The sequence below is a fragment of the Dermacentor albipictus genome, chromosome 1, assembly GCF_038994185.2.
Source record: "Dermacentor albipictus isolate Rhodes 1998 colony chromosome 1, USDA_Dalb.pri_finalv2, whole genome shotgun sequence".
NCBI classification, from domain to species: Eukaryota; Metazoa; Arthropoda; class Arachnida; order Ixodida; family Ixodidae; genus Dermacentor; species Dermacentor albipictus.
The window spans coordinates 500,486,227-500,512,822 of NC_091821.1; the positions used below are offsets into that span (position 1 = coordinate 500,486,227).

Sequence of the window (26,596 nt, forward strand, 5' to 3'; positions counted from 1 at the left end):
AATTAAACGAAGTGAAAAAGGCTGGCCGCTATACTTGTCAAATTCGAGAAGTTTTTTTCGTGTCAAACGCGTTGCCCTGCAGAAATCTTCGCTAATAGAAACACCTGTACTTTTCAATTTAGATTTCTGTGAGAGAATACTTTCTTTGGTTTTGAAGGAAGAAAACTTCACGATGATTGGTGTTTTATTTGCAACATAAGCACCCAACTTATGTGCCCTTTCCACCATGCCATCTGTGATACACAAATTTAAATGACGTAAGGGAAGCTCACAGATATGCTCTTCCGATTGTGTCGAAGTCTCGGAAACGCCGTCTGGGATGCCAAAAAACAGTAAATTATGTCGCCGTGACCTATCCTCTAGATCATCAAGACGCGAGGCCAACGCAATACTTTCAGCCTTAACGGCCTAGGCAGCAGAACTACTGATATCTGCTGTAGGTAGTGCCGTTTCAAGAAATTCGACAGTAGATTCAAGATTTGCCAATCTGCATGCAAGATCTGCGACTGTATGTGAAAGTTACTCTTGGTTTTCTTTTAGCTCAGCAAATGCATGCATCACCTCTGAGTGGCGACTGTCGAATTTCGTTGAAAGGGCTCCTATGGCGTCAAGCAATTCTTTGTGTGATTTGCTAGAGTCAGCGTTTAGCGGACCGGGATTTTCTTCTATATCACCGCAGAGCAGTAAAAGTTTCACAACAAAAATGCATTCGCACAGAGTATCGTAAAGCACACTGGGGCACGGGAGCAGCAGCAGGCAAAGATTGTTCGATCGTTTAGAATTAAGAGATGAAGTACCACCAACCTGCAGATGAAAGAAAAAGGGATTTGTGAGCGACAGCATTTTTGCCGCTCTCCCGTGCCCACTGAAGGCGGACAGCCGACGCCAGTCCTTTAAGGGCTTGCTGTGGAGTGATGGCGCTGGTGTTTCCGATGTGCTGCTTGAGGGCAATGCAAAAGCACTGCGCAGGTCACGTAGGACGAACCAGTCATGTTCGCTGATTGCAGCCGTGACTGTCGGGGGGTGGTCTTGAGTTAAGCACAGGTGACGATAAAGGAACACTTGGTCGACTGGGAAGCAGGGAAAGCCACGCGCCAATTAGAGCGGCAAGCTGCACATGAAAGAAAAAGGGATTCGTGAGCGACAGCATTTTTGCCACTCTCCCGTGCCCCTTGTCAACTTCATCTGTGAAGTTGACAAGGGGCATATCTTTCCCAGGAAAAGTACAGATGAACCTGTCCTGGCAAATTTGGTGTTGTGCTTTGTAGTAAACAGACTTGTAATTTGCTATAGAATTCCAGTAACTTGCTTTCATATACAGAACTGCATTGGTCGGGAGCTTCATACCTTCATGCACTGCATGCTAAAAGAAATTGAATCAGCCAGCTTTCTTGTTCTGTTCATCGTCACCGACATTCACAGGATTAATGTGGCCTCAGTTCAATGTGCAGGGGAAGCATCATCGACTGCGTACCGCATCCTGAAAGCTCAGACTAATAATTTTTTTTTGGCGTTTGATCGGTGTGATTTGATCATGGATGCTATGCTAGATTGCAATTTTTGGTGCATGACATTGGTAAAAACGGTGCTTGAGTGGTGCATCAGTGTGAAGTCTTCAAGTATTCAAGCGCAAACCGTCCTGAGAAGTTGTTCGGGATGATCCTGACTAAGCTTTTCCACCCTGTGCTTACTAAATTTGCCCAGAACGTAACAAATAAGAATGACTTTGCAAAATTGTTTGGGCAGAAGCCACTGTCACAGACAGTCTACAAGCTGTAGCTGCAAGTGATGACAATACTTGTGTTTGTGGTGCACTTTTCAAACTTCATATTGCTTTCTTGCAGTCTTGTGAGACTGGGGTTGGCAACAGAATTTCTTGTGAACGTTGTCTCCATTCCATTATAATGCTTTCACATTTTGTACGTCAACTAATGGTACCGCTGAGCAGTCAGCCAACATGCTGTGATAATGATTTGTGAAAGCCACTCAGTCTTAAGGGGGTATGTGGGGATGAAAGGTAAACATTTGAACCGGTATGCTGATTTTAACAAATTTAGCAGGAAGCTTTGCCTTCTTATCATTAGAACATGTAGTAAATTTCATTACCCTAGGGCAAATGAAAAAAAGGTTATGCATGTCCTATTGAGCAAGTGAATGTTACCTTAGGAAAACTATCACTTAAACATTAACATTTAAACGTTAACAATAACATTTTACTGAACAGATATCTTCTTGACGCCCTATATTACAGTATAGTGGCACCCACTTGCAATTTTATGCCTTTTTCTGTAGAAACCATATCACTTGAAGACTACATATTTTTTTCTTTTGTTTTGCTGTGATCCACATGTTAGGCCTTTTTTTCTTGATAGAAGCAATTCAGAAATTCAAGACATCGATACTTTTGTTGTACAGAAATTTTCAGCCTAAAAACAATTTTGCAAACAGCCTTTATCATTGTAGTTTCAAAACAATTGTTTTTCTGAAAATGCGAATTGGCCAAAAAGTGCCAACTTAAAAGAAATTGAGATTTCGTAACATGTGATTTTATTCTCTAGGCAATGGTGTTTAATCGAATGCCCCTGCTGCATAGGCTAGAGCTTCTCCTTCACCTCGATGCTGCTTAGCATCCATTGCTTCTGTTGTGTGATGCATCTTCACATTTCCAGGCTTTTCTGCGCTGTAGACATTGTGGTGGCCATATTCCACCACACCACCCATCACCTGCCAATCACAAACAACTAAAAAAATTCATTATAATACAAAAATTACATGTGCCGCAATATGAAAACAAGGCTAGACACAAAAACCTCACGTGCGGGGAAAATGAAAAGGCACAAATTACATTTCCACCAATCCAAGTTTCAGTTTCGGTTTTTTCGGTTTTGCAGGCAATCCGGCCTCACCGTGACCAATGACATGCCTTTATTTTTTCCTCTCTTCCTGCGCGTTTTTTAATACTTTCAACAGAAAGGTCTCTCATCACTTGAAAGTGGGAATAACAAACTTCCTAATCACTGAATGGACTCTGGCTCCTTTCCCGCGCTCTACGGCCACATTTTAAAAACAGCATTCATACGGGCTTTCGGCCGGGAAAAAGGTAAAGCTCATTTGCTTCTTTTCTGTCGGATATATGATAACCAAACTTGGTGAGTTGTTTATTCATATATTTAGAAGTCCCAAACAAACCAAATGTGAAAGTTTGTATTTCTTCTGAAAATCATAGTTTAACCCCGCACTTTGCCGAATGTCTTAACTATGCAAAATGCAGCATTAAAAAAAAAAGTTACCATCATCATCACAAGTCATTGCTGGTCTAGATGGTGGCTTGTGCGCTAAACTGCAGTCATGGCAACCTTTCATCGGTGTATCTTCGTTGCCTGAACTATTTATTTAACATCACTGTTCTGGAATGCTTGACTTCCAATGGAGTCCATAACAAGCTTCGGACTAGACTCGGAAACTTTCCCGAGCCTTGGCCCTAAACTAGTGCCTTTGTGGTAAAGTTAACACATGACACCAAACAGCCAAGTGCACCTATTGTGTGTGTACCATGTCTCCGAGCTGTTGGTTCATTGAGTGTGACATGTATTTGCGCAGGCTGGCTTATTCCGTGACACCGCTGTGGCAACATCCTTACAGGAAACAGCTGATGGTGAGCTTTATCCCTGTGCGCTTCAATGTGTCTTGCCCCCCACCCCTCATCTCCTGGGTCTGGGCACGTAGTGTCATGTAGCATCTTTTTCAACTGAATGTTGGGTTATTTCACAAATGTACTTGGCAACACTCGTTAACCTCTGGTGAAACTGTCTTGCAATTGAAGGAAGCAATGTCAAAGGATAAGCTGTTGTAGCTGTCAGTGTTGGTAGTGTTTTATTGTTTGTATCTGTTGAAGTTTCTGAGAGTGTAAGTAGGAGGCGTCACATCTTGTTCTAGTTTCAAACAAAGGGTAACTATTTCTGGTGAAGCATAAGCTCAGCTTTCAGTGCTGCATCCTGGCAGCAGCCTTTGACCTTGCTCTTTAGCTGAAAGGTCAAGAGGTCCTTCAAAAAGAATGTCGAGGCAGTAGCATCCTTCCTGTGATTTCTATGTGAAAAACACCTTGCATTCATCCATATCGTTGTTCCAGAGGTTGTGGGGGTATGCTCTGCCATGCACAGTGATTAGATCTAGCCGCACACTGTGTGTTTAATTGCAGCTATGTTGGGTTCGGGTGAATAAGGCAACCAGCGGTGTGAGCTCTAACAGCGGTTATTAAGAGGAAGCCTTAGCTTTGGTCCAGCTCCAATGCGGCTTATTCAAATACATGTAAAATGCAGAAACACTTTTCTGACATTACCCCTGGACTAATTTTAATGAAAATTGTTACATTTAGAGAGAAACTTAAATTCTAGTGACTGTGAAAAGCGGAATTTCAATTTAGACCTGAATTTTTTAACGAATTTTCAAGAATTTGAAAGTGTTAAAAAACAGAAGCATGAAGTTAAAAAATTAATTGCTCTGCATCATGAACAGATGTCGCTGTTCTGTAAATGGCATGCATTAGATCATTGAAAGCAGACAAATTCGATGCGTCAATTTATATCTTACGTGAATTCATTACATTGTGTACGAGGGTTCTCCAAAAGCTGCATTTTCATATTACTAAATTATTTTAGATTCATGTGTAACAGATCAATTTTGTCTGCTTTAGATGTACTATTAGATGCAATTTACAGAATTGTGATATCGCTTTCCATTGCTGACTTACTGAGTAGTAAACTTGATAGTTGCGTTTCCTGAAAATTTTCGATTTTGCCAAATTTTAATGTAAAAATTGACAACCTAAATCATAAATTTGAAACCAACAGTTACTAGATTTTAAGTTTTTCTATTAAATGCAACAAACCTCGTCAAATTTGGTGCAGTGGTTGCCGAGAAAAATGAATTCTCCTTTTACATGTATTTAGATAGGAGCACCCGAGCTAAAGCTTCCTCTTAATGTGAAAGCATTATACGGCTCTTGAGGCGGAAAATCCGGCGTAGTTCGTGTGACCACCAATGGTCCAGAAAGGCTATGAACACTTGACCTTTAGGGGAAGTCGAACCCACAACCTTTGGTGTTAATTTAGTCAAAGTGAATTAAGGTAGAGTTAATTAAAGCACTTGAACCCACGGCCTTTGGTGTTAAGGTGAAGTTAATTAAGGCACAATGAATTAGTGAATTAACGTAGAGTTAATAAAGGCACTTGAACCCACAACCTTTCTTGGGAGTCGAACCCTCGAACTTTGGTGGCATAATGCTTTGTGGCATAATGTCTAAGCATTGCGCGGTGGTCGCAATGCTTTTGCATTCATCCAATAGGGATAACTAAGTGCTTCTTGAATTTTGCTCCAAGCAAAAAGTAACACTTGCAGAGGGAAGTCAACTCTGTACTAAGTAATAAATGGGCTTGCATCATTTAACATGATAGTCGGGCGCCGAGGTCACTCATGGGTTGCTGCAGGTATCCGTATCTAGCAGGTCCGAGGATAGGGCACCAGAGAGAGAGTCTCCCTTGGTGATGCGCTTCTATACCTTTGCGAGAGCGATTTCCTCCTCGCACATCAGATACCTTTCCCACGAGTCAGGGGGAGGGATGGTGCACGTCGCGAGGGAGAATCGAGAGAGCACGTACTGCAGCTTTTCCGTGTTCCTATTTCTACGTAAGAAGGATAGCTCCTTGCTGTAAAGGACGATAGACGTTTTTGACACACAGGTGTCACCAAACCTGTCAATCAGTTCTGCTTCGATGACCTTGGGGGTTAACTGATTACGATTTTTGCTGACAATTGAACAAGCACTATGTACTGGTTTACACGTGACCTTTCTTGTGGTGTTTGGGTGATTATGTGTGCAATTTATATAGTGTGCATCCAAAAAAATCCCCTCTCGTTTCTATGACATTGTGGTGATGCTCCCGAAGCCTGTCATTAAGACATTGTCTGCTCTGACCAACATGGTTAGACCCACAGTTCAAAGGAGCTATCCTTCTTGTGTAAAGACAGGAATTTTCTGCGAGTGGCCCACACGTGCTGTGCCACAGAAGTTGCCATATATGTGGTCACTTTCTTCAATGTAAAACATTGCTGTAAGTCTGCGCTCGTGTGTCTTCTTAGCCTCTTCTCTGCCCTCGTCTTGTGTGCAAAAAGCTGCATTCAGTGGTGGAACAGCTGCGCCAATTGTGCCAAAAGCAGTCTTCTGTGTCATCTTGCTCCAAAATGCCATTTTAGTCGAAAATTGTGTCTAGCCTGTGCTAAAGAAGCAGAAGAATGGAAGCTTCATTCCGTTCATGCTAGCGAAACTCGATCTAGTAAAACTAGATGTAGTAAAACTAGTAAAGCTCTCTAGTGAAACTCGGAACCAAACCTAAAGCACGCAATCATCATCATCCCGACAGTCAACAGAGCGGCCATAGCCATGGATATAGCTGATGCCATGAACCTGCTGTCATTTGCTGTTTTCACTCTATTTTTACATTTCTCTCCAGTGGAGATTCCAATGTACTGCTGCTGTGTTGATCTGTTTGTGCAGCAGTTTTGTTTTACTCAAACTAGCATGGCACAGAGCTCACTCAAGGAGGCTGTTGCATTGAAAAGAAGCCTTGGATAATGTCTGATTGGACATTGCTTAGCATAATTGTTGATGGTGCCACTTTACAAATTTCCTTTGATATACATAAATCCCCTCTAAATTCCTTCACAACAGCTGGCCCATAATTTGATATTAGCATGGACATTCCTTGCAACCCTGCACAACTTGATGTGCATCCACTGTGGTTGTAATTTTTAAAGAACTTTTACATGATTCAATGCGCAGTTATGCAGGAGAGATTTTACATGTTAGAAGTAAAGAAACCTCAGAACGTCTTCATTGTAACCTTGAGTCACACACATCCTTTAGGCCGTGTTTTTGCTTACATGTGGTTGTTTCACTATTAAGCACGAAATGCTTTTAGTTCCCATTGTGGGTGATCTTCGAGAGACCTTGAGCCAAAATCCAGAGCTGTTATCTGGGCACTCAAGACGAGAATGGAGTGAGAACGAAACGAGAACATCCAGGCATCATTGCGAGAACAGAATGGGATCATCCGGGCAACTAGTCAAAACTTTAAAGAATGTGGTCTCTGGCCCCCAATACCACATTACATACACTAGTTACTGTGCAAACAATTTACAAAAAAAATATTGCTTCCAATTTCTTCCTAATGTTTGTTCATCATATCACTCAAGCTTTTACTTCTAGTACGCTGAAGTTCAGTTTGCAATTTCCAATAGCGATGTTCAAAAGGCAAGTACAGGGTACCATAACCTGATTATCATATTTTGGTGCTGAGATGAAGGTTGCCTGCATTCTTTTCACTGCCAGCAGTCTGTGATATACGTGGCGCGGGTTTTGTGCTGCTTTGAGAGATGGTGCCACTCTGCGTGGCCAAGCCGGCAGCATCAGGTGTGCCGCGGATGGTTGTTTGGCCAAGAGGAGACTTACGAGGTTCAGTTCAAAACAGGTACATTTTGGCTCAGTAAGCTCTCAGGCCTGCGTCGCGTTGGGGCCACATACGCTTCTGCATCACTCTTCACTTCAGGGAGGTTGCCATCACAAAAGCTTAAGCCGAGCAGGTGCAGCCCAATGAAAGTAGAGGTAGGAAGCGTTTTCCGGAAACCGATCGCTTAGTGAATTATACGCCAGAGCAGAAGACTGCTTGACTGTGCCAAGAATGCCAGGATCATGTGGCCGTTTGCCAAGGGGACAACACCGCCACGGACCGAGGCCACCTACCTAAGGCCGCACATTTGCAGCCGACCACTTCCACCTGACAAGAAGGAAAAGTAGTGAAAGACACTGAGCGTGCTGCACTATTGGAAGAAAAAAAAGCGGTTGAAGGCGGCGGCACCACATGCAGCAAAAGACACCATATGGGCGCAATTGTTTCCTGTCACTGTCTGTGACAAGAAAACAGTCGGGTCCATATTGACCAGTGCACAGCATGGTGTGATGCGGTGGGGTGTGCCGTTATGAACATGCACTATTGGCGCCGAGGACATAGCATGGCGCCGTCTGCCGGAATCTCTCTGTTACGTAGAAAACGTCATCACATGATGCCGATTGTGAAGTGTTCGACGTCTCCAGTGGCTCAGCTCATTCAGCCACCGTTGTCTTCGGGTTGCAAGCGTTGAATGTGTGCATCTTAGCTGCAAAACAACCTGGTGTGCAGGCCTACAAAGGTACTTAGCCAGCTGACGTACGCCATCGTCCTCTCTCGTCAGAGTGTGTGCACGCGGCGCCACGGACGATGAGCGTGAAGAGGCCACTCGTATATATGGGAGCTGTTGTGAAATTTACCTAGTAATCTACAACTCGAAGCACTCACACATCTCCTTTATATTTATATTTACTGAGGCAAGTGTGATTGCGCGCACCTATTTCTTGCTTTTGTGCATGCGGCGCGTGGCCGAGAGGCACGATTTCAATTTGCAATGGTTGTTATACATGACAGCAACGCTTCGCCCTAGTTTTAAGCGTGTAATAAAATTTCTGATGCATATGATGCTTTGATATTCGTTATTAAGTTCGCATGACCTTTAATAAAGGTAGCCATATGCGCTCTTGGCGCAATAACAGTACTGTTGCAGCATTCGTCATGGTGAGTGCGGCGTTCCACTTTTGCCAGAATTATCGCAGGACGATGATTTATCATCAATATATTTTAATAAGTGGAACTTCAACCGATTGTATTTTTTGTGTCCTCAATTTGTGCTTCCTCTATTTGTGCTTCTGTGTGCAGGGTATTTTCACTGATGTAATATCAAGTGAGTACGCTGTAAGCCCAGTGTACATCGCTTGCTCGAATCTTAATTACGATCACCATATTTCATATTCAGTGACTCTGACAGTCCCTAGCATCAACCGATTCGTTGACCAGCAGTTCAGCACATCACGACTGCTAACAGAAGGAGAGGCAGTGTGTGAGGCTGACCACATTCGAATATGCAGCGTAATGGAACAGCATGAGGACATATTCTGCCTAATTAGATAATTAGTCTTAATTAATTGACTTCTAAAATATTATAATTTGATTAGAAGCATCAATGAGAAAATTGTAGAGCAACATGAAAAACTGCTGATGCAGCTTGCTGTTGTTCAATACGTGCTACATAAAAGCGTTTTTCAGAGCATGAAAGAAGCCAGCGAATACACGCAAAGTGCCTTGAGCAGTCAGTCCTGTGGCAATTTTGCGTAATTTTGTGCAGTGACGGTGTTATAGTCCTTGGATTTTACACACAACTTCACGGCAATGGCAACGGCTGAAATGTGCTTGGAATGTCCGTATAATTGCTCTTGCAATAAAAACTTTACGTAATGAAATCACACCGAGCGCTTCACAAAGGCTAGCAAACTGTCAGGTTCTGCATTGCACGTTGTGCGTAAGGGAGCCGTAAATCAGTCGCGAGCTTATCTCCAGCCCCCGGTTCTGGCGAAGTGCGGTGTGTTTTGGACGGTCCAAGGGCCGGACAGGAAGGTTCTGCGATGGCACTGCTCCAGGAACAAGGCACCGTCTTTTCCAGCCTGGCGCGATTAAACATTGTAAATTCTAATATGTACTACAGTCCCGGAAAGTTCCACATCGTACTAACCGAATATCTTAGCTCCAATGCCATACACAAAATCTTCTTCACAGAAGTGCTTGCTATACATGTGCTAATGAATGGTGGGCTGCTTCCCCGTTCTCAGCTTTATCAACCGTGCATCCTGCTGCTGCTTGGTTTTGGGGTGCGCATGAAAACTTGCACTGGGCTCTGTCGAATACATTCGGCACAGCGGAACCTAGCAGTAAACCATGCTGAAACAATAAACAAAATTACTGCCTTTAGGATGGAAGGCAGCGAGCAGTGCTGGCATGGCTGGCAGCAGCAAAGGCGAGTCACGTGATGTCGTTTACTACGTCACAGCGATAGCAGTGCCGGTCTCTTCTGTGGTGGCCCTCGAGGCCAGTAACCATTTTAAAATGGTGGCTAGCATCATCTCCAACCAGTCTGCTTTGCCTGTAGCCATTTCATGCTTACATCTACTCTTGATTACGGGAGAGCCAGCAGTTCTTTCAAATTTTTTTCCTTGCAGTACTTCAAGTGTATATTATTTCAATGAAGCACAGTAGACGGCAAAATAGGTCAATTTTCCATACCACTGGCATTGTAGAGGGCAACAAAACTTCTTTTCTTTTTCCAGATTGCTCACTTATTAGGATGTTTTGCGGCCTCTTGCCAGTCTAAAAGTCGTTCAGCAACTGTATTCATCCTCAAATTTTACATGCTGTGCGGCAATGTTGCAATTAGAGGTGGGGGTCTTAATGCAGAGATAAGTCCACAACATGAGGCAGGGGATTCTGCAGCATGCCATTGTAGAAGTTTGGTGAAGCTGATAACAGCTGTGCTTGATATCTCTGCTCGTAAAAGCAAGACTGACTTCCCTTTTTGCCCCATGATAAGCTGCGTGATAGGGGGTTTGTCTTTGTGTCAAGACTCCCACCTACGAATATGAAATTAGCCTGAGCCAAATTGATGATGAATAACTGAGAACAAAAGTCCTCTGAAGAATCAAACAACATCTTCGAATAAGATCATATTAAAATTAATAACTTACTATAAATCACGAAAAATTTAAAAACAAGCTTTTGTTATAAATTTTGCCAGTTCTACAATTTCGCAGCAAATGTGTTTGACAAGGCACACAAATCACCTAAGCAAGCAACTACAGTTGACTTCCATTAATTCAACCCTGATAGACTGACGAAATTGACCAAATTGCCTGGCGGGTTGAATTAAACAAGATGCATGAAAACACCAAAACACACCGCTGATTCATATGACAGTATTTGCCTGACTCTAATGCTCCCCCAAAACAAACGTGCATATCCATGTTCTGTGTGTCCAAAATATGAAACTAATGTGGAAATGATATTAGAGCTCTTAAGCAAAGTATAAATCTAACGCGCAGCCATCACAATGGCAGCTGGTTTCCTAAAGTCACCTTAACTGCACGAAGAAAGGACAAAAAAAAGGCGAGATTTTTGTTAATCACGACCGTATGAGGCCAACAGGCAATGAAGCTAAGGAAAACATAGGGTTAATAAGCTGTGGTTGAAATTGAAATGTAGAAAATCAGGAGGAAAAGGGAAAGTGAACGAAACGATAACTTGTCGCTGGGTGGAGACGAACCCGCAACCTCTGCATTAAGTGGGCGTTGCACTACCAATTGTGCTACAGTGACAGCCATCAGTCGATCCACTTAATTGGGTATTTATGTGTACTAGATCTAGCCATGGGCGTGTTAGCCATAGTCTGAGGCAGATGAGGAACATATTTTATTTCTTTGCCTGGTATTGCGAAGGCAGTTTTGGTTTCCTGCAATATAGCACCGCTCAGGCAACTCATTTTTCTTTAGAGAAAAATAAGGAGGTACTCATTGGAATCGGGTGAATACTGTAATCAGATAATGTGAGCTATGGTTATTGCTTGAAACTCTTCCTATGGCAGGCCAAAAACAGATGTTTCTGACGAGAGATCTTATGATATGTGTTCATTGCATTCACTCTCCCCTAAGCTCCATGGAGACAGATGCTGCCACTAAAGGGGTCACTATCAGGGTTACCATAGATAAACAAAACCCATTGCTAGGCTAGTTGGTACACAATTAATCAGAAGAATGGTGGTGCAGCAAAGGACGACGGATGACACAAGCAAAACACACAGGCGCACTATATTATATGTACATGCGCCTTTCTATGTTGCTTTCTGTCATCCTTTGTCTTTTGCTGTGCCATGATTCCGGCAATTGTACTCTGTTTCAGATATTGCGTGCAACGCTGTAGAAACTATGCAAAAAGTTTGGCCATAAAAATTCATCACTCTGTGCGTTCCGTCAATGCTTTGCTGTGCGTCAGCAGGGTTTGCTAATGCGAGCACGCATGTGTCACTGCTGCGACAGGCCGAAAATAAAAATTAAAAAAGAAGAGGAAAAGAAAAACAGCGAACAGAAAATTAATAAAAAATGCACTAGCAGCTGTATAGAATGGTTTGTTTGTTTTTAAGGATTAAAACTTTTTTCATCGGATACGTACTGAGCCTATATGAAGAACAGTTTGGCACAATTACAGTTACTGCAATAAGTCTCTCGGTCCTCACCTGATGCCTGAAGTGCAGTATAGTCATGATAATCAGGTTAGGTGCTTGCATGCTAAGTGGTCAAGTTCGAATTATCTGACGAAAGCTAATTTTAGGATATAAATAAAGAAAAATTGGGCCCATAGAAGTGCATGGCTGCCAGCTGGGATTAAATTTACTGGAGTCGAATTAACAGAAGTATGCTGTATTTTTGTAGCTAGTGTAGCGTTTCTATCAATATTACTGGTAAGTTTAATATGAAAGGACCTGTATAATTTGTAGGTAAACTTAGGTTTTATGATGATCCCATGAGAATAAAGAAATTAGAAATTACCAGTTGTATTAAAAAGGTGAGGGGACACCCATTATATGAGCCTTTATAGGAGCATTTTGATGCTTGCTAGTGGTTTTATGAGCGCTGGAACATAGATTATTAAGAGAATGTGAAATGTTTCAGTTTAAGTACCAGGACATGAGCAGGCACCTCCGGCGTCTGGGCCAACAGCTGCGCAAAGTTGAGGTCTCATTTCCTGAGGACCCCAACGGCCTGCCCTGCCCCGTGCGTCCCGTGCTACCCTCGGTGAGCACCTGCGACCCCACATTGAGGCAAAAGCGGGACGGCACTGTCATGCATGCCTGCCACTTGCCTGGCACACTTAAATGCGCCTAGTATGTGTGCTGTGAGAACATTTTGATGCAGCATGCGTTCTATGCCTAATCATGAACCCATGCCCACAGTCATGTGCAAGAAATAAATAAAAAATAAATCCTGTGGTTGGCGTTTGACCAGGACATATGTCCTTTAGTGTCATTTGCTAAATCACACCTCTTGGTAGTCTTATCAATGTGCTTTCTCCAAAGAACACTTTCTTCCTGCACGACATACTGCGACGGCAGAACACCACAGCCACTGAGCCACCATGGCAGAGAGCAGATCTATTGGCTTGCGTACAGACTAGTGGCAAGAGCTAAAAGAAGCAGGCTATGTGAGCACTCTGGATCTAGGGGTCTTAGTGCTCCAGATGCTGTAAAAATCATATACAAGCCAGTTAGTTGCCTTGTAATGTTGATGACATCTCGTGATGTCTGATTTCTCACAGTTTGCTAACCCTGCAACCACGAACTGAAGCAGCGCTGGCCAGCAGCTTTAATTCTTCATTACAGGTGCATGTTCATGAAAGTGCAGTAAGGGTCAGCAAAACTGTAGCTTGATTGGTATGATGCCACACAACATTCAGGGTTGTAAGTTTGCAAAGGATTTGTTCACAGGCTGGTTTGTATGTTGTTCTTGAAAGCTTAGATTGTGCAGCACAAATAAACAGGACATAAAGGAACATGAGTGAGGTCTGTTTTTGCAACATGAGCAAACATGAGCGACCCATTTTCTGCATGTTTCATGCAGAGACATGCAGAAAACAGAAAGAGAGGTAGTTCAAGCAGCACATATAAGGAAAGCTGGTGATCTCTGCATGAGCGTCCCTAGCTTAAGTATTTGTTTTAAATAAATTGTAGTTTCTGATATGTATTTGTTGTTTAATAACATGTCTGCATATGTAAAAGTTGATTTGATGATTCTTAAATGAAATAGTTGGAAGCCAGTGTGCATAATGTGGTGTCCACTTGCATTGCACAAACTCATTTAAGTACGGCTCTTACTGTTGGTGTATTGCCTTCTGCTTTCTTTCATCATCTCTTTCTCTCGGACCTGAACCAACACATGACTGTGATCTCTTTTTGCAGTTTCAGTACCTCTTGCGTTTTCATAGTCGTAGTGGGTAGCCCCTTTTCTACTGCTCTAACACCTAAAGAATTCCATGCCTTAGTGGTGCAATCAGAGTGTGCTTTTGCATACCGTTCTCCTCGCAGCCCATAATAGAAGGCTACCGCAACAAGGACGAATTCTCTATCCGTCGAGGGCCCAGTGGCGAGCCCAAGACTGTGGGCTTCCTTGTTGGCAGCCCTGGTGGTAAGTTCACCTGCTGCATTCGGTGCAAGTGACTCCCAGCTGTTACGAATAAATGTGGATTGTTTAACTTTGAGTTTATTCCTCACATACTTCCTCAGACTGTTTTGTTTACTTCAAATGAGGTGTGCTTGCTAGGGTTAAGAAAATGTGCTATTCCCTTTGGGCACTGCACTTACAATGTGTGCACCAAGACAATGCCTCAAAATCAGAATATGTGTTGCATACACACTTAGGCAAATGTGATTGCACGCATATGTTGCGAAATTCAGTATAGTTCACTCCTGTTAATTTGACCTTGGTTAATTTGACTCTTCACTTAATTTGAGCGCACTGAGATGTCCCAACGAGAAACCACACATTGCCATGAAAGTAAAACTTGTTTGGTTTGAACTCGAAAGCATGCTGCTGTGATTAATTCAATCCCCTCTAACCCGCACCAGCACCCAGTGTGACGCATAGCGGTTACTATCAGCTTGAAAACACAAGAATTTTGGCGATTGATGCTACTGCTTTTCTAGACTTGAAGCTGTCTTATGCAAATTTATTTTTATTTTTTAGTGGCCAATGCTTCTTCTGCCCATGAATCAATTTGTTGCCGCTTGTATTGTGTCGTCTCACACTGAGACACGGTTTAAACGTGTTGGGGCTCTATGCCTCATGGTTGTTGAGTCACACTTCAAGAGCAAGGGAAAAAAAAATACACTACAGACTACTTCAAGCAATAAAAAAGATTTGAATTAATTTATTTTGCTGCTCTTAATTCCACATTTCGCATAATTCAAAGAAATCTTGCTGTTCCATAATGGTCAAGTTAATGGGAGTTGACGGTAGTATGGACTAAGTGTGTTCTTGATATGAAAGAGTTGAAATGTAAACATCTGGGAAATGTTCGCAGTGCCACTATGTGGCCATGAAGTGGGTTGTGGTCTTTCTCCCTTTTTCAGTGATTATTTACTTCAGGCAAAATTCTCAAGTGGCTGCCGATTTTCCAAGTACGATCAATGTTGAACTGTCAGTTATGCTCCTATAGGCCCTTTCTGAGGAGTAGTTAGTTCTTAGGAACGAGATCGTGCTTCGGGTGGGGCACTGCTGGAATACAGTAGGGGAACACCAAATATGTAATGTAGTGGTGGAAATACACCAAGGACTGAAGCAAGGATGTCCTGTATCCATCGTTGTTCACACATTATGTTAAGAGCATAGGAATAGATGACTGGAAAACTGTGAATTGGGGTTTGATTTATCATAAATGTGTAATGGACAGATGGTGCAACAGAAGTTCCCCTGGACTGATGTATGCCGCCGACATAGTGCTACTAGCACACAATGCAAGACAACTACAGACACTTGCAAATATCTGTGGCAATGCAGCGCCAAATCTGGGCCTCGAGTTAAGCACAGAGAAATCAGGAATTATGATCTTTAATGAAGAGATGAGTAATTATGGGGTGTCAATTCAACAACAAGTCATACCCATAGTCAAACAATATAAATACCTTCGTATATTCACAAACAAAGGAAATGCCTACTCAAGCACCCACCAAGATAACGTGACAATAAAAGGGAAGAAGAATGCAGCGATAATGAAGCAGATCACCTTGGGTCCACAATAATGATGAGGTGGTGCATGGAATCTGGAAAGGAGTAATGGTGCCAGTGCGAACATTCGCGAATGCCTTTCTGTGCTTAAAATCAGATATGTTGTCACGGTTGGAAGTTGAACAAAGATCGGTAAGCCGGTTGGCTTTGAGAGCCCACGGTAAAACCACAAATGAGGCAGTACAAGGGGACAATGGTTGTGCCTATTTTGAAGTCGGAGAAGCACAGAGAAAAATTAGTTTTTAAGAAAGACTCAGGAACATGGATCAAAATAAATGAGTGGCTAAAGTGAACAAGTATCTATGTTTCAATAGACAACCAGGAGCCATCAAAAAGAAAGTGAGAGAAACAGAGACAGCGAATTGTATGCAAGGAATGGAAACAAAAAAGACCATGGAGACTTACAAGAATAAGAAGAAAACAATTGCAAGGGAAAATCTGTACGATAATGTGAAGGGGAGTGCCTTGCTGTTTGAGGCTTCAGCTGGTTGCATAAGGACAAAAACATACCGGAGCAAATATTTCCAGCAAGATGAGGCACGTGTATGCTGCAGCGAATATCTGGAGACCGTTCAGCACATCCTAATGGAATTCGAAGGGATTCAACCTGTGAGACCTGTAGGTAATGTACACCTTCTAGAAGCACTTGGATGTAAAGTGGACGGAAGCATTTGAGATAAGCAAGGTAACCGAGGTGGGGTGATGATGGTAGGAAAAGATCAGGGAAGAGATTGATATGACCGGATCTGTTAAGGCATGGGTAGCGGTGTACCGGTGAATAACTCAAGGAGGCCAGGTGAATATTTGTCACTGCCCCATTTCAAAAAGGTGCCAATAAATCGTCATCCTTATTGCAAGTTGCCTTAAGCGAATGCAAGACCATCACCTCATTACCACTTCTACACTGCAATTAGCTGTTGGGAATGCAACTGGGTGATCACCAACACACTGTACTCCATTCATGCTGCAAAATGTGGAACGGTAGAGGGAAGAGGTGCAGTAGCTGGCTGCAAAAACAGAGACTGCGATACTAAGGAATGGGATGAATCTGCATGGCCAAGTTCACTGACTGCTGCTACACAAAGACTGCCTGTGTTGCTGGCCCTTTCGCAATTGACGACTTCCGTTAAGGGTAAAAACATTCACTCATCTGCCAGTGTTGGATCGCAAACCTCCAAAGAAAGGCCTTCAACCCTAGAACTTTGGCAAGAGTGAGTACCGCTTGTTACACAGATAGATAGGGAGTACCGTAGTGCCGCTTCCTATTATAGCAAGTTTCTCACACCCTATATACATGCATCCACCCCAATTCACACTTAAACTTTTGGCCACTATATTGACTACGTATTAAAAAGAAGTGAATGGACACACTCTTGAATCAATCTGCCGAAGTGTGTGTGATGGACTACACCAACAGCACACGGATGTTCGAAGCTGAAAGTTTCATTTCGTGACAGTCCTCAGAGTAAGCAAGTGACCAGCAACAATATGTCTTTGCTGCAAGCTATTGCAAAGTAAGGCATTACCATATCCTGACTGGAAGCTTACCACTGTTGTTGAAAAGAAAAGTGTACAATCATTGCATTCTACAGGAGCTAACATATGGGCAGAAACTTTGAGGTTGACAAAGGAGCTCAAGAACAAGCTAGGGACCATGCAAAGAGCGATGGAACGAAAAATGTTATGCGTAACATTAAGAGACATGAAGACAGCAGTATGGGTCAGAGAGCTAACAGGAATAGCTGATATTATAGTTCACATTAAGATGAAAAAATGGAGCTGGGCAGGCCATGTAAAGTGTAGGGCGGATAACAGGTGGAACATTAGAGTTACAGAATGGGTGCCAAGTGAAGGTAAGGGCAGTTGAGGATGGCTGAAAGTTGGGTGGGGTGATGAAATGAGGAAATTCGCAGGTGCAAGTTGGAATCTGCTAGCACAAGATAGGGGCATTGGAAATCGCAGGGAGAGTCCTTCATCCTGCAGTGGACATAAATATAGGCTGCTGCTGCTGATGATTGCAAAGTACAGAACATCTGTATACTAAGCTTTGTGCATAGCAAGATAAAATCTATCATAACTGAGCACACACACAAGCAATTAGGCAGAAAATAGGCTATTGGGCAGTGGTCACACAGAGGAATGTTGCTGAGTCAAAAACATGACAAGCTGCTGTTTCAGAGTGAGTGGCAAATATAGAACGAAGAGCAAAAGACACTGATCCTAATTTAATTCAAAAGCTATAGGTTTGGACATCTTTAGCCCCCCGTATAGTACAAGCACTGTATATGCTGCTCGAACCATTTTGATAAGGCATAATGAGCCCCAAAAGAGCTTACATGTCTTCTGCAGCTGTGGACAAAGCTTCATATCGTCCACCCAGTCACTGTTCACGATGTCCACTGAAACAGAGGTTTGCCAAACTTCACCGATGTCATGCACATGCATTGTAAACCCAGAGGCAACAGAGGTGGCTGTGGCAAGCAATGGATGCATCATCACATGATCAAACATGGCGGCCCACAGGATCATCATCAAAAGGGTTAATGCCTGAAGTAGTACTTCGGAAAGTTTATATATCGAGCCCACATTTTTTGATACAACAAGACTTGTTGAAAACATTCTAAGTTCTTAACCTCTTCTGTGATGTGCTGTGAAATCCTGTAATTTTGCAGCGCCAACTGTTTGCGAATTGGAGCTGTATAACATATTCATGGCTACTGAACCTAATTTCAGGCATGTGCCATATGGCTCACTTGCATCCATAAGCATTTTTTCATGGCTTTGCACAAACCACTCTGTCTCCCCACTTTCAACAGAAGACTGCTATCAAAGACCTTTGCTCAAACCAATGCCTTGTCACCCTCCCGGCAGACAAGGGCAATACCACGGTGCTACTCATTAGGACTGGCTACCATGACAAGATGTCATTGTTTGTGGACAAGGCGACGTACAGTTGTCTGAAGAAGGATCCTATGCTTAAGGTACAGCGTGAGCTCCAGAGGCTTCTTGCGGATGTGTTTCATTTTGTTGACTCAATGCACAAAGGTTTGTACTTCTCCCTTATGTGCACTAACATTTCGGCGCCAGCGCTCTACAGTTTGCTGAATATCCATAAACCTAAAGTCCCAATGCAACAAATTGCTGACTTTACTCGCTCTCCGCTTCATAAACTGTCCAAGCACCTTCATAAGGTTCTTTCCCCTCTTATTGGTAGAAGTGCCACCCTCGTTCCCCATTCTGAAGACTTTGTCATTTTACTCACAACAATCGGGATGTGCTTGTCTTGTTCGATGTTGTGACGCTTTTTACAAGCCTTCCTATTTGACTTGCCGTGGAAACATGAACCACTGCTCTTGAAGATGACTCTACCCTGCCAGAAAGGACACCCATCGATGTCCCTGACTTGAAGAGGCTCTTTCTGTTCTACCGGGTGAACACTTGCTTCACTTTTGAAGGCACCTTCTACAGGGAAGTGCTCGGGACACCGATGGGTGCATCTATTTCGGTAACTGCTTCAAATCTAACCATAGAATGGCTTGAACATCGAGCACTCACCTCTTTCAACTCGCCGCCCAGGGTCTGCCTTCGTTATGCAGACAATGTGTTCTGCATAATTCAGTGAGAAGAAATTTCTTCATTCCTGTTGCATTGTGCCACCCAAAAAATTATGCCATCACCTGGTAAACGTAAAAGACAAGCTTCTGAATATAAACTTTTGTGGCATCTTCTACGGGACTGTGACTGTGCAGATATCGGTGATGTTGTAGCGGGTGGCAGAGTGACGGAGACGATCCAAGAGCACGTACCGCACTGCTTTATTTCAGTGACAGCGAACTAGATATATAGGCTGCTTGCCTATGACGTAACATAAAAAGAACGAATCATGTTTGACACGTGTGGCACAGCACTTCATATCACTTCTCCCTTTCTTTTAAAACTGCAGTCTTTGCACGGGTCTTCGTTGTCGAGTAGACCTCCGTAAGACCGGCGGACTTTGGGGAGAGAGAGCCTGTTCGGCTGGGATGGACGTTGGAGGTGTTGTCGAAGGAACAGGCGCAGCGCCACTTGCTTCTGAAGTGGCCAGGCTGCACCGGGCTTCTGGCGTTGACGAGGGCCGATTCTTGTTGTCCGGGCTGGGTTGAAGCGAGTCGGACGCCTCCGCTTTTGGGGTCACGGGTGACACAGGCACGCGACGGAAAATTTGGTCGAAGTGACGTCTGGCTAGGCCATCTGGAGTGTCAACCGTTACAAGGCGTGAACCCTCTACGCTCTTGACAATGCCTGGACGCCAACGCTCCCCTTGGCCAAAGTTGCGCACCCACACCTGGTCGCCGGACTGTAATCTGGGAGGCTGCGAGTAACTTTGAGGTAGAGAAGGGACGCAAGTATCCAAGCGCGAACGAATTGGGTAGTTCATCAGCATCTCTGAAGGAGACTTGCCGCAAGGTAGTGGGGTACGTCGATAGCCTAGGAGCACTCGCGCTAGTTTTGTTTCGAGATCGTTCACCAACGAGTGCTTAAGAAGGCCATCCTTTATTGTGTGGACCGCACGCTCTGCGAGACCATTAGATTGTGGGTGGTACGGCTGATGATGCGTTATTTTGTTGACAGACATGAACTGGGAAAACTGCTGACTTGCAAACTGTGGCCCGTTATCTGACACAACTGTTTGCGGCAAGCCAAAACGCGCAAACAATTCTCGAAGCCGCGCAATTGTGACTTCTGTGGTCGCCGACTTGACGGGAAGTGCCTCAATCCATTTAGTGTGCGAGTCAACGACTATCAACAGCATGCGTCCCTCTATCGGTCCGGCGTAATCAATGTGAAGCCTTGACCATTTGGTTCCCGTTTCTGGCCAACAGATAGGAACCTGTCGATGAGGCATTGGCTGAGCTTGTACACATGAGATGCACGAGCGTGCAAGGCTTTCGATCTCACCATCCAACCCAGGCCACCAGAACAGCGTCCGAGCCAGTCTTTTCATCGCAGATGCACCCTGGTGTGACCGATGTAGCTCAGCGAGCATGGAGACTCGCGCTTTGCGAGGTACGACGATGCGATGACCCCAGTAGAGCAGGCCTTCTATGCTTGACAGCTCCAGTCTTCTGCAAAAATAAGGTTGAAGGTGATTGTGACACGGTGACAAGCGTTTAGGCCATCCATTCAGTACAAAGTGCTGCACAACGCTAAGGTGTTCATCTCCGTTCGTCAGCGCCTGTATGGCATCCGCTGGCACGAACAAGCTGTCAAGGGTCTCTGTAGACAATACGTATTCTGGTAAGGTGCCCGATCGACAAACGTCTGTTATCGGCACGGGCAAACGGCTGAGTGCGTCCGCGTTGGCGTTTTCCTTGCCGGCCTTGTACTCTATGCGGTAGCTATATTGGCTTAGAAACAGAGCCCATCTCTGAATACGTGCCGACGCCATTGGGGGCACAGGTCGATCTTCTCGTAGAAGTCCCACCAGTGGTTGGTGGTCCGTGACCAATATAAACTCGCGGCCCAGCAGGTAGTCTCGAAACTTTGTTACTCCGAACACCAGTGCGAGCGCTTCCTTCTCGAGCTGAGAATAATTCTTTTCAGCGTGTGTTAACGTGCGTGAACGGAAAGCAATGGGCTTATCCAATTTTCCAATTCGGTGCGAGATTACGGCACCTAAACCCGAAGGTGACGCATCGCATTCCAAACGCACTGGTTGGTTGGGATCGAAATATGTCAGAACAGGCGAACTCAGAAGTGTTTGTTTAGCCTTGAGATATGAATTTTCCTGCGCCGTTCCCCAGTGCCATTTATGCTCTTTTTCAAGCAAAAGATACAACGGCGCCAGCATCGTTGACATGTGTGGCAAGAACCGGTGATAATAAGTCAACAGACCCAAGAAAGAGCGCAGTTCGCTCACATTTGTAGGCCGTGGCGAGTCACGTATTGCTGCTAGGTTCTTCTCAAGCGGATGCAAGCCGTCTTTGTCAATGCGATGGCCCAGGTAGACGATTGAGTCTTTGCGAAAATGGCATTTTTCGGCCTTCAGCTTGATACCATTTTCTTGAAGCCTGCGCAAAACGTCCCGAAGCACTGAGCCATTATCGTCTTGACGTTCCGCTATCAATACATCGTCCAAATACACCTGCACGGCTGGAAGACCGGCCAGGACCGTTTCCATGCGCCGCTGAAAAATCGCGGGAGCCGAGGCAACTCCGAACGGAATACGGTTATAGCAGAACAACCCCTTGTGAGTGTTTATCACGGCCAACTTCCTCGCCTCCTCATCCAATGGGAGTTGGTTATATGCATCCTTAAGGTCCAGTGTTGTGAAAAATGATCCCGCACGTAGCGACGCGAAAATGTCTTCAATGTTTGGTAAAAGGTACTGCTCAGTTATGCACGCAGCATTGATTGTGGTTTTGAAATCGCCGCAGATGCGAAGGGAACCGTCTTTCTTCAGTACTGGTACGATTGGCGCCGCCCACTCAGAATGTGCTATGGGTGATAATATGCCTTGCTCTACTAAACGGTCCAGCTCAGTTTCCACTTTTTCACGAAGAGCATAAGGAATTGACCGTGCTTTGTGGAACTTCGGTTGGGCGCCTTCTCGAATGTGGAATTTCACAGGTGGCCCCTGAATGTTTTCCAAGTCCTGGCTCAAAAAGGGCAGGAAACTCGGTCCTGAGGCTGTCGGGATCTGCTGACGTCGATTGAAGCGCAGCGAGAAACCCGGAAGGCAAAAGCGAGAACGCTTGGATTAAGTCCCTTCCGCAAAGGCTGGGACCCGAGCAGCCTGTAACTATCAGTGTGGCAGGTACAGTCTTCCCCGCAAAATGGGCTTCAAGGTGCAGTTCACCGACAATGGGCAGCTTGCCCAAGTAACAGTTGAGCGTGTGTTTGCATTTCGATAAGCGTGGCCAACTCAGATGGTGCTTTAGATACACCTCCTGCGGAATGATAGAAAACGGCGATCCCGTGTCAATAATCATGTTCAAGGGCACGCCAACCCAGCGGATAATTCTGCGGAACGCCTGGAGCAAAAGTTTCTTTTCCCGTGATTCCTGCAATGTGAAGACTGATGAAATATCGCCTTCCTCCGTGTCGGATACAGCGCTCCCATAATGAACTGTGTTAGCGACGCCATTGCGCCTACGACCAGCCCGGAGGCCCGACTGGGAGCGGCATTTTCTGGCGAAATGACCAGACTTCCGACAGCGAAAACACTGCTCCTTTTTGTGCGGACAGTCGCTTGCTTCATGACCGTAGTTTCCGCAGCGTGCGCACTCAGTATGGCTTTGCTTATCTTTGGCGAAGGTCTGATATCGGCGCGATTTACTCGCTACAGTGCACACCGCTGCCTCATTATCAGGTCTAGTCATGGCGCTTACTTCCAGTGCGGCCGTCTCTGCCGCTATGGCAATCGTTTCAGCTTGGGAAAGTGTGAGCTCAGTTTTTGCAAGCAGCGTCTGCTGCACCGCCCGATTTCGGATGCCACACACAATGCGGTCCCGTAACATACGGTCCAAACTGGTACCGAAGTGACAATTATCCGCAAGCTTGCGTAGCTCAACAACATAGTCCCGGACAGATTCGCTTGCAGTCTGATCCCTTGTAAAGAACTTGTAACTTGCGGCAACCTCATTAGTCTTCGGCGCATAGTGGTTATTTAGGATGGTAAGTGCGTCCTTGTAACTCAGGGCGTTTACTTTCTGGGGCGCGCACTGTCCAGCAAGAACGCCTACCGTCTTCGTTGATAGTGTCGAAACTGAGAGTGCCCTTTTCTTATCATCTGTCTTAATATCATTTGCTTCAAAAAATGCCTCCAGTCGAGTCAAGTAAATATCCCACTTATCTTGATTTTTGTCGAAACTTGGGGTACCGAGGTTCGTAGCCAGGGCCATGACCGCCGATGCTCCGTAGACTCGATTACTTTCAGTACCCAGCAGGACTCCCAGCGCTACCGAGACGCCGCTGTTCGTGGCGGGGGCTCCGAGGGGTGGTCACCCTCGTCGCCACTGTTGTAGCGGGTGGCAGAGTGACGGAGACGATCCAAGAGCACGTACCGCACTGCTTTATTTCAGTGACAGCGAACTAGATATATAGGCTGCTTGCCTATGACGTAACATAAAAAGAACGAATCATGTTTGACACGTGTGGCACAGCACTTCATATCAGGTGAGACAGGTGATTTTGAACCGCGGTTGAAGCAGCATATCAATGATGTAAACAATTAAAAGTTGCATCAAATGCCTCGGCAGAAAATGCAGGTGACTTGGGCCACAGGATTGATTGGGATGATGCCAAAATATTAAAAAAAAAGAAGTGGACTTGAAGACACCACTTAGAGTGCCTCCTCATCCAATTGACAGATAGCACCCTCAACCAGAATGACGGAAGTCTTCCTCCCATCTACACGCTTACGTCATATTTTAAAGCCATATAAACATTCTATCACACGTCCTTGATTAAATTGTGAACAAGGCTCCTGTCAGGTCAGGGGAGCCGAGACGTCTTTTCTAGTATTCTTTCAGGGGTCGGTGTCCTTGTTTTTACTCTTCTTCATGATGCCTCCTGACTAGGTGGGCTTCCATCAAAAGCTCGACTTCATCTGAAATGCTGCTTTGCACTTTTTTTTTATTTCTGATTTTTCAAAATGGTGCACTCTGTTTAGCCTTCTGTGTGACACTGCAGTCACACACATTCTTCAAGCACGATATTTGCATGATGTTTTACGCATCACTTTTCATTAATTTCATCGCTAGATGTATGCTTGAACAGATGTGCACTTTTTAACAGTGTGTTCAAACCTGTAATGAAAACCGAATTCACGCATTAGTATGCTGACATAGCTGAAGCAAGGCAAATGTGACAAAGTGTCTTGAATGGCCTCACTGAAGCCACTGCACTCCCCCTGGCTTGTCAAAGTATGGTACTACATCTCTTTGAAGCTGGAGATTCTTTGTACAGTGTACGAGAGGGCTAATGTAGCAATAGCTTTCACCAGCAAGGTATGTTAAATTAGCTAAGTTTTAAAGGGTACAGCCTGCACAACTAGCCGGAAAAATAAATTGTCTGTTTTCAGCATAGTGCCCATATTTTTTCCTTGAAAATTTTATGTGCCTTTAAACTTAACAACATTTTTCTATTCTGAAATTCACGTAAGTTAAGGGCAATCAAAAATTTATTTATTTATTTGTTTACAATACCTTACAGCCCAGAGGCCATTGAATGAGGGAGACGAACAAAGATATTATAAGAAATGCAAAATAAACAGGTCAAAAAGGGAGAGCATTGCACAGGACTAGTACTAAAAAGCAGCAGCAAACATAAAAGCAATGTACACAAAATAATTGAAGTATATAAGTACAGCACAAATGTCTGACACAGGACTCAAGTAAAATAAAATGAAGAATTTCATAGTATCTTTTAATTAAACCTTTGTTTTTGTTTTAATTTTTGATGTGGAAAACCAATCAGTGGCTGAAAGAACAATGCGGCTATACCATGGCAGTGTTGTGGCTATATCTGTGCAGATCTGGAGCAGGTGGTGTGCGTCAGCCCCGAGCACATCGTTGTATGCAAAGATAGCCACAAGCGAGTAGCCAAGGTGGGTGCATTTTGCTGCAGTCTATGTCCAGCCGGCAACTTATTACGAACAGCTTGTGATTTCTGTGAAAAAATTCGTGAGAGACAGGTAGAGTAGTTGCAACAAGCACTGGACATTAAGAGTTTACAGCAAACAATCCTAAGCTTTGATGAGACCTTCAGAACTGTGCAATCTTATAGCATGAAATCATGCTGCAGTGCTTGTTCTGTTTGCTCTGGCTGTTCCCCATGCTGTTGTGCTGAAACCACAGTGTATTATCATATAGTGTGCCACCTAGCCTACCTGTCTTCATCATGTACAGTTTGCACAGGGCTCAGTGTCATGCTCTCGTGCGCTAGTTGAACGTTGAGGTGCGAATTGCCTTGTCGACAACATCCTTCACTGATAAGTAAAAATGGGAGGCAAACAGTAAGCACCAACCAGCCCCCTTACCAGGAACGTCAACATCTATACTAACACCTGGTTGGTTTGTACTGTAAATAAAATCTTTCTTGGCGATCAAGGGTACAGTCGACTTTTGTTAATTTGCTCCTGCTGGGGCCGTCAAAATTTATTGAATTATCCGGCGGGTTGAATTAAACAAAATTCAGAAAAAAGCACCTCAACACTGCTGATTCATTTGGAAGCTTTTTGCTGATTCTATAAAGCCCCTGAATCAGATGCTTCACTTTCTAAGGTTCCAAAGTAGAAAAATAACATATAAATTACGTTAAAGATCCTAAACGAAGTAGAAATCTAATGTGCACCCAATATTTTTTAGCAAGGAAAATGGGCACGGGTCTAATATGTAATGCACTATGGTAGCCGGATTGCTAAAGTCACCTTCGCTGCGATGCAAAAGTGTTATGCGGTAAAACAAACGCCGCGAAAGCGGTTTTGGTATTGTGTCCGATTGCACCAGCGCAGGCAATTTTCGGTCCAATTTGCTTGAAAAAAGGAAAGAAGGCATGTGTTAGAATTAGTTAAACACAATAGTCAGGCATTGTGACCTACGACTATTGCTTGGAAATCTTCCAAGGGAAGGTAGAAAATAGACGTTTTCAATGGGGAATGGCATGTGTTCAACGCATTCACTGTCCCCTGAGACAGATGCTGTCACTAAAGGGGCCACTAATGGAGTCACCTCAGGGGTCAGGCACGTACGTGTTCACTGGTCAAGTTCTAATTATCCGGCGAAGGCCGATTTTAGGATTGAAAGAAAGAAACTATGGGCCCATAGAAATGCATGCATGCCAGCCAGGTCTTCCGCCAGGATCAAATTA

General features: G+C 44.2%; 1 protein-coding gene across 4 annotated transcripts in view; it reads left to right on the forward strand.

The window, feature by feature from the left end:
* The window catches only part of LOC135909363 (tRNA (uracil-5-)-methyltransferase homolog B-like), a 92,063-nt gene that overhangs the window by 8,013 nt on the left and 57,454 nt on the right, over positions 1–26,596 (forward strand). For all 4 annotated transcript variants that reach the window (XM_065441314.2, XM_065441313.2, XM_065441315.1 and 1 more), the window contains exons 3-6: positions 3,601–3,655; positions 12,638–12,760; positions 14,047–14,146; positions 25,261–25,334. In XM_065441314.2, the coding sequence (XP_065297386.1) occupies positions 3,601–3,655; positions 12,638–12,760; positions 14,047–14,146; positions 25,261–25,334 (352 nt within the window). The remainder of the gene's footprint in view (positions 1–3,600; positions 3,656–12,637; positions 12,761–14,046; positions 14,147–25,260; positions 25,335–26,596) is intronic.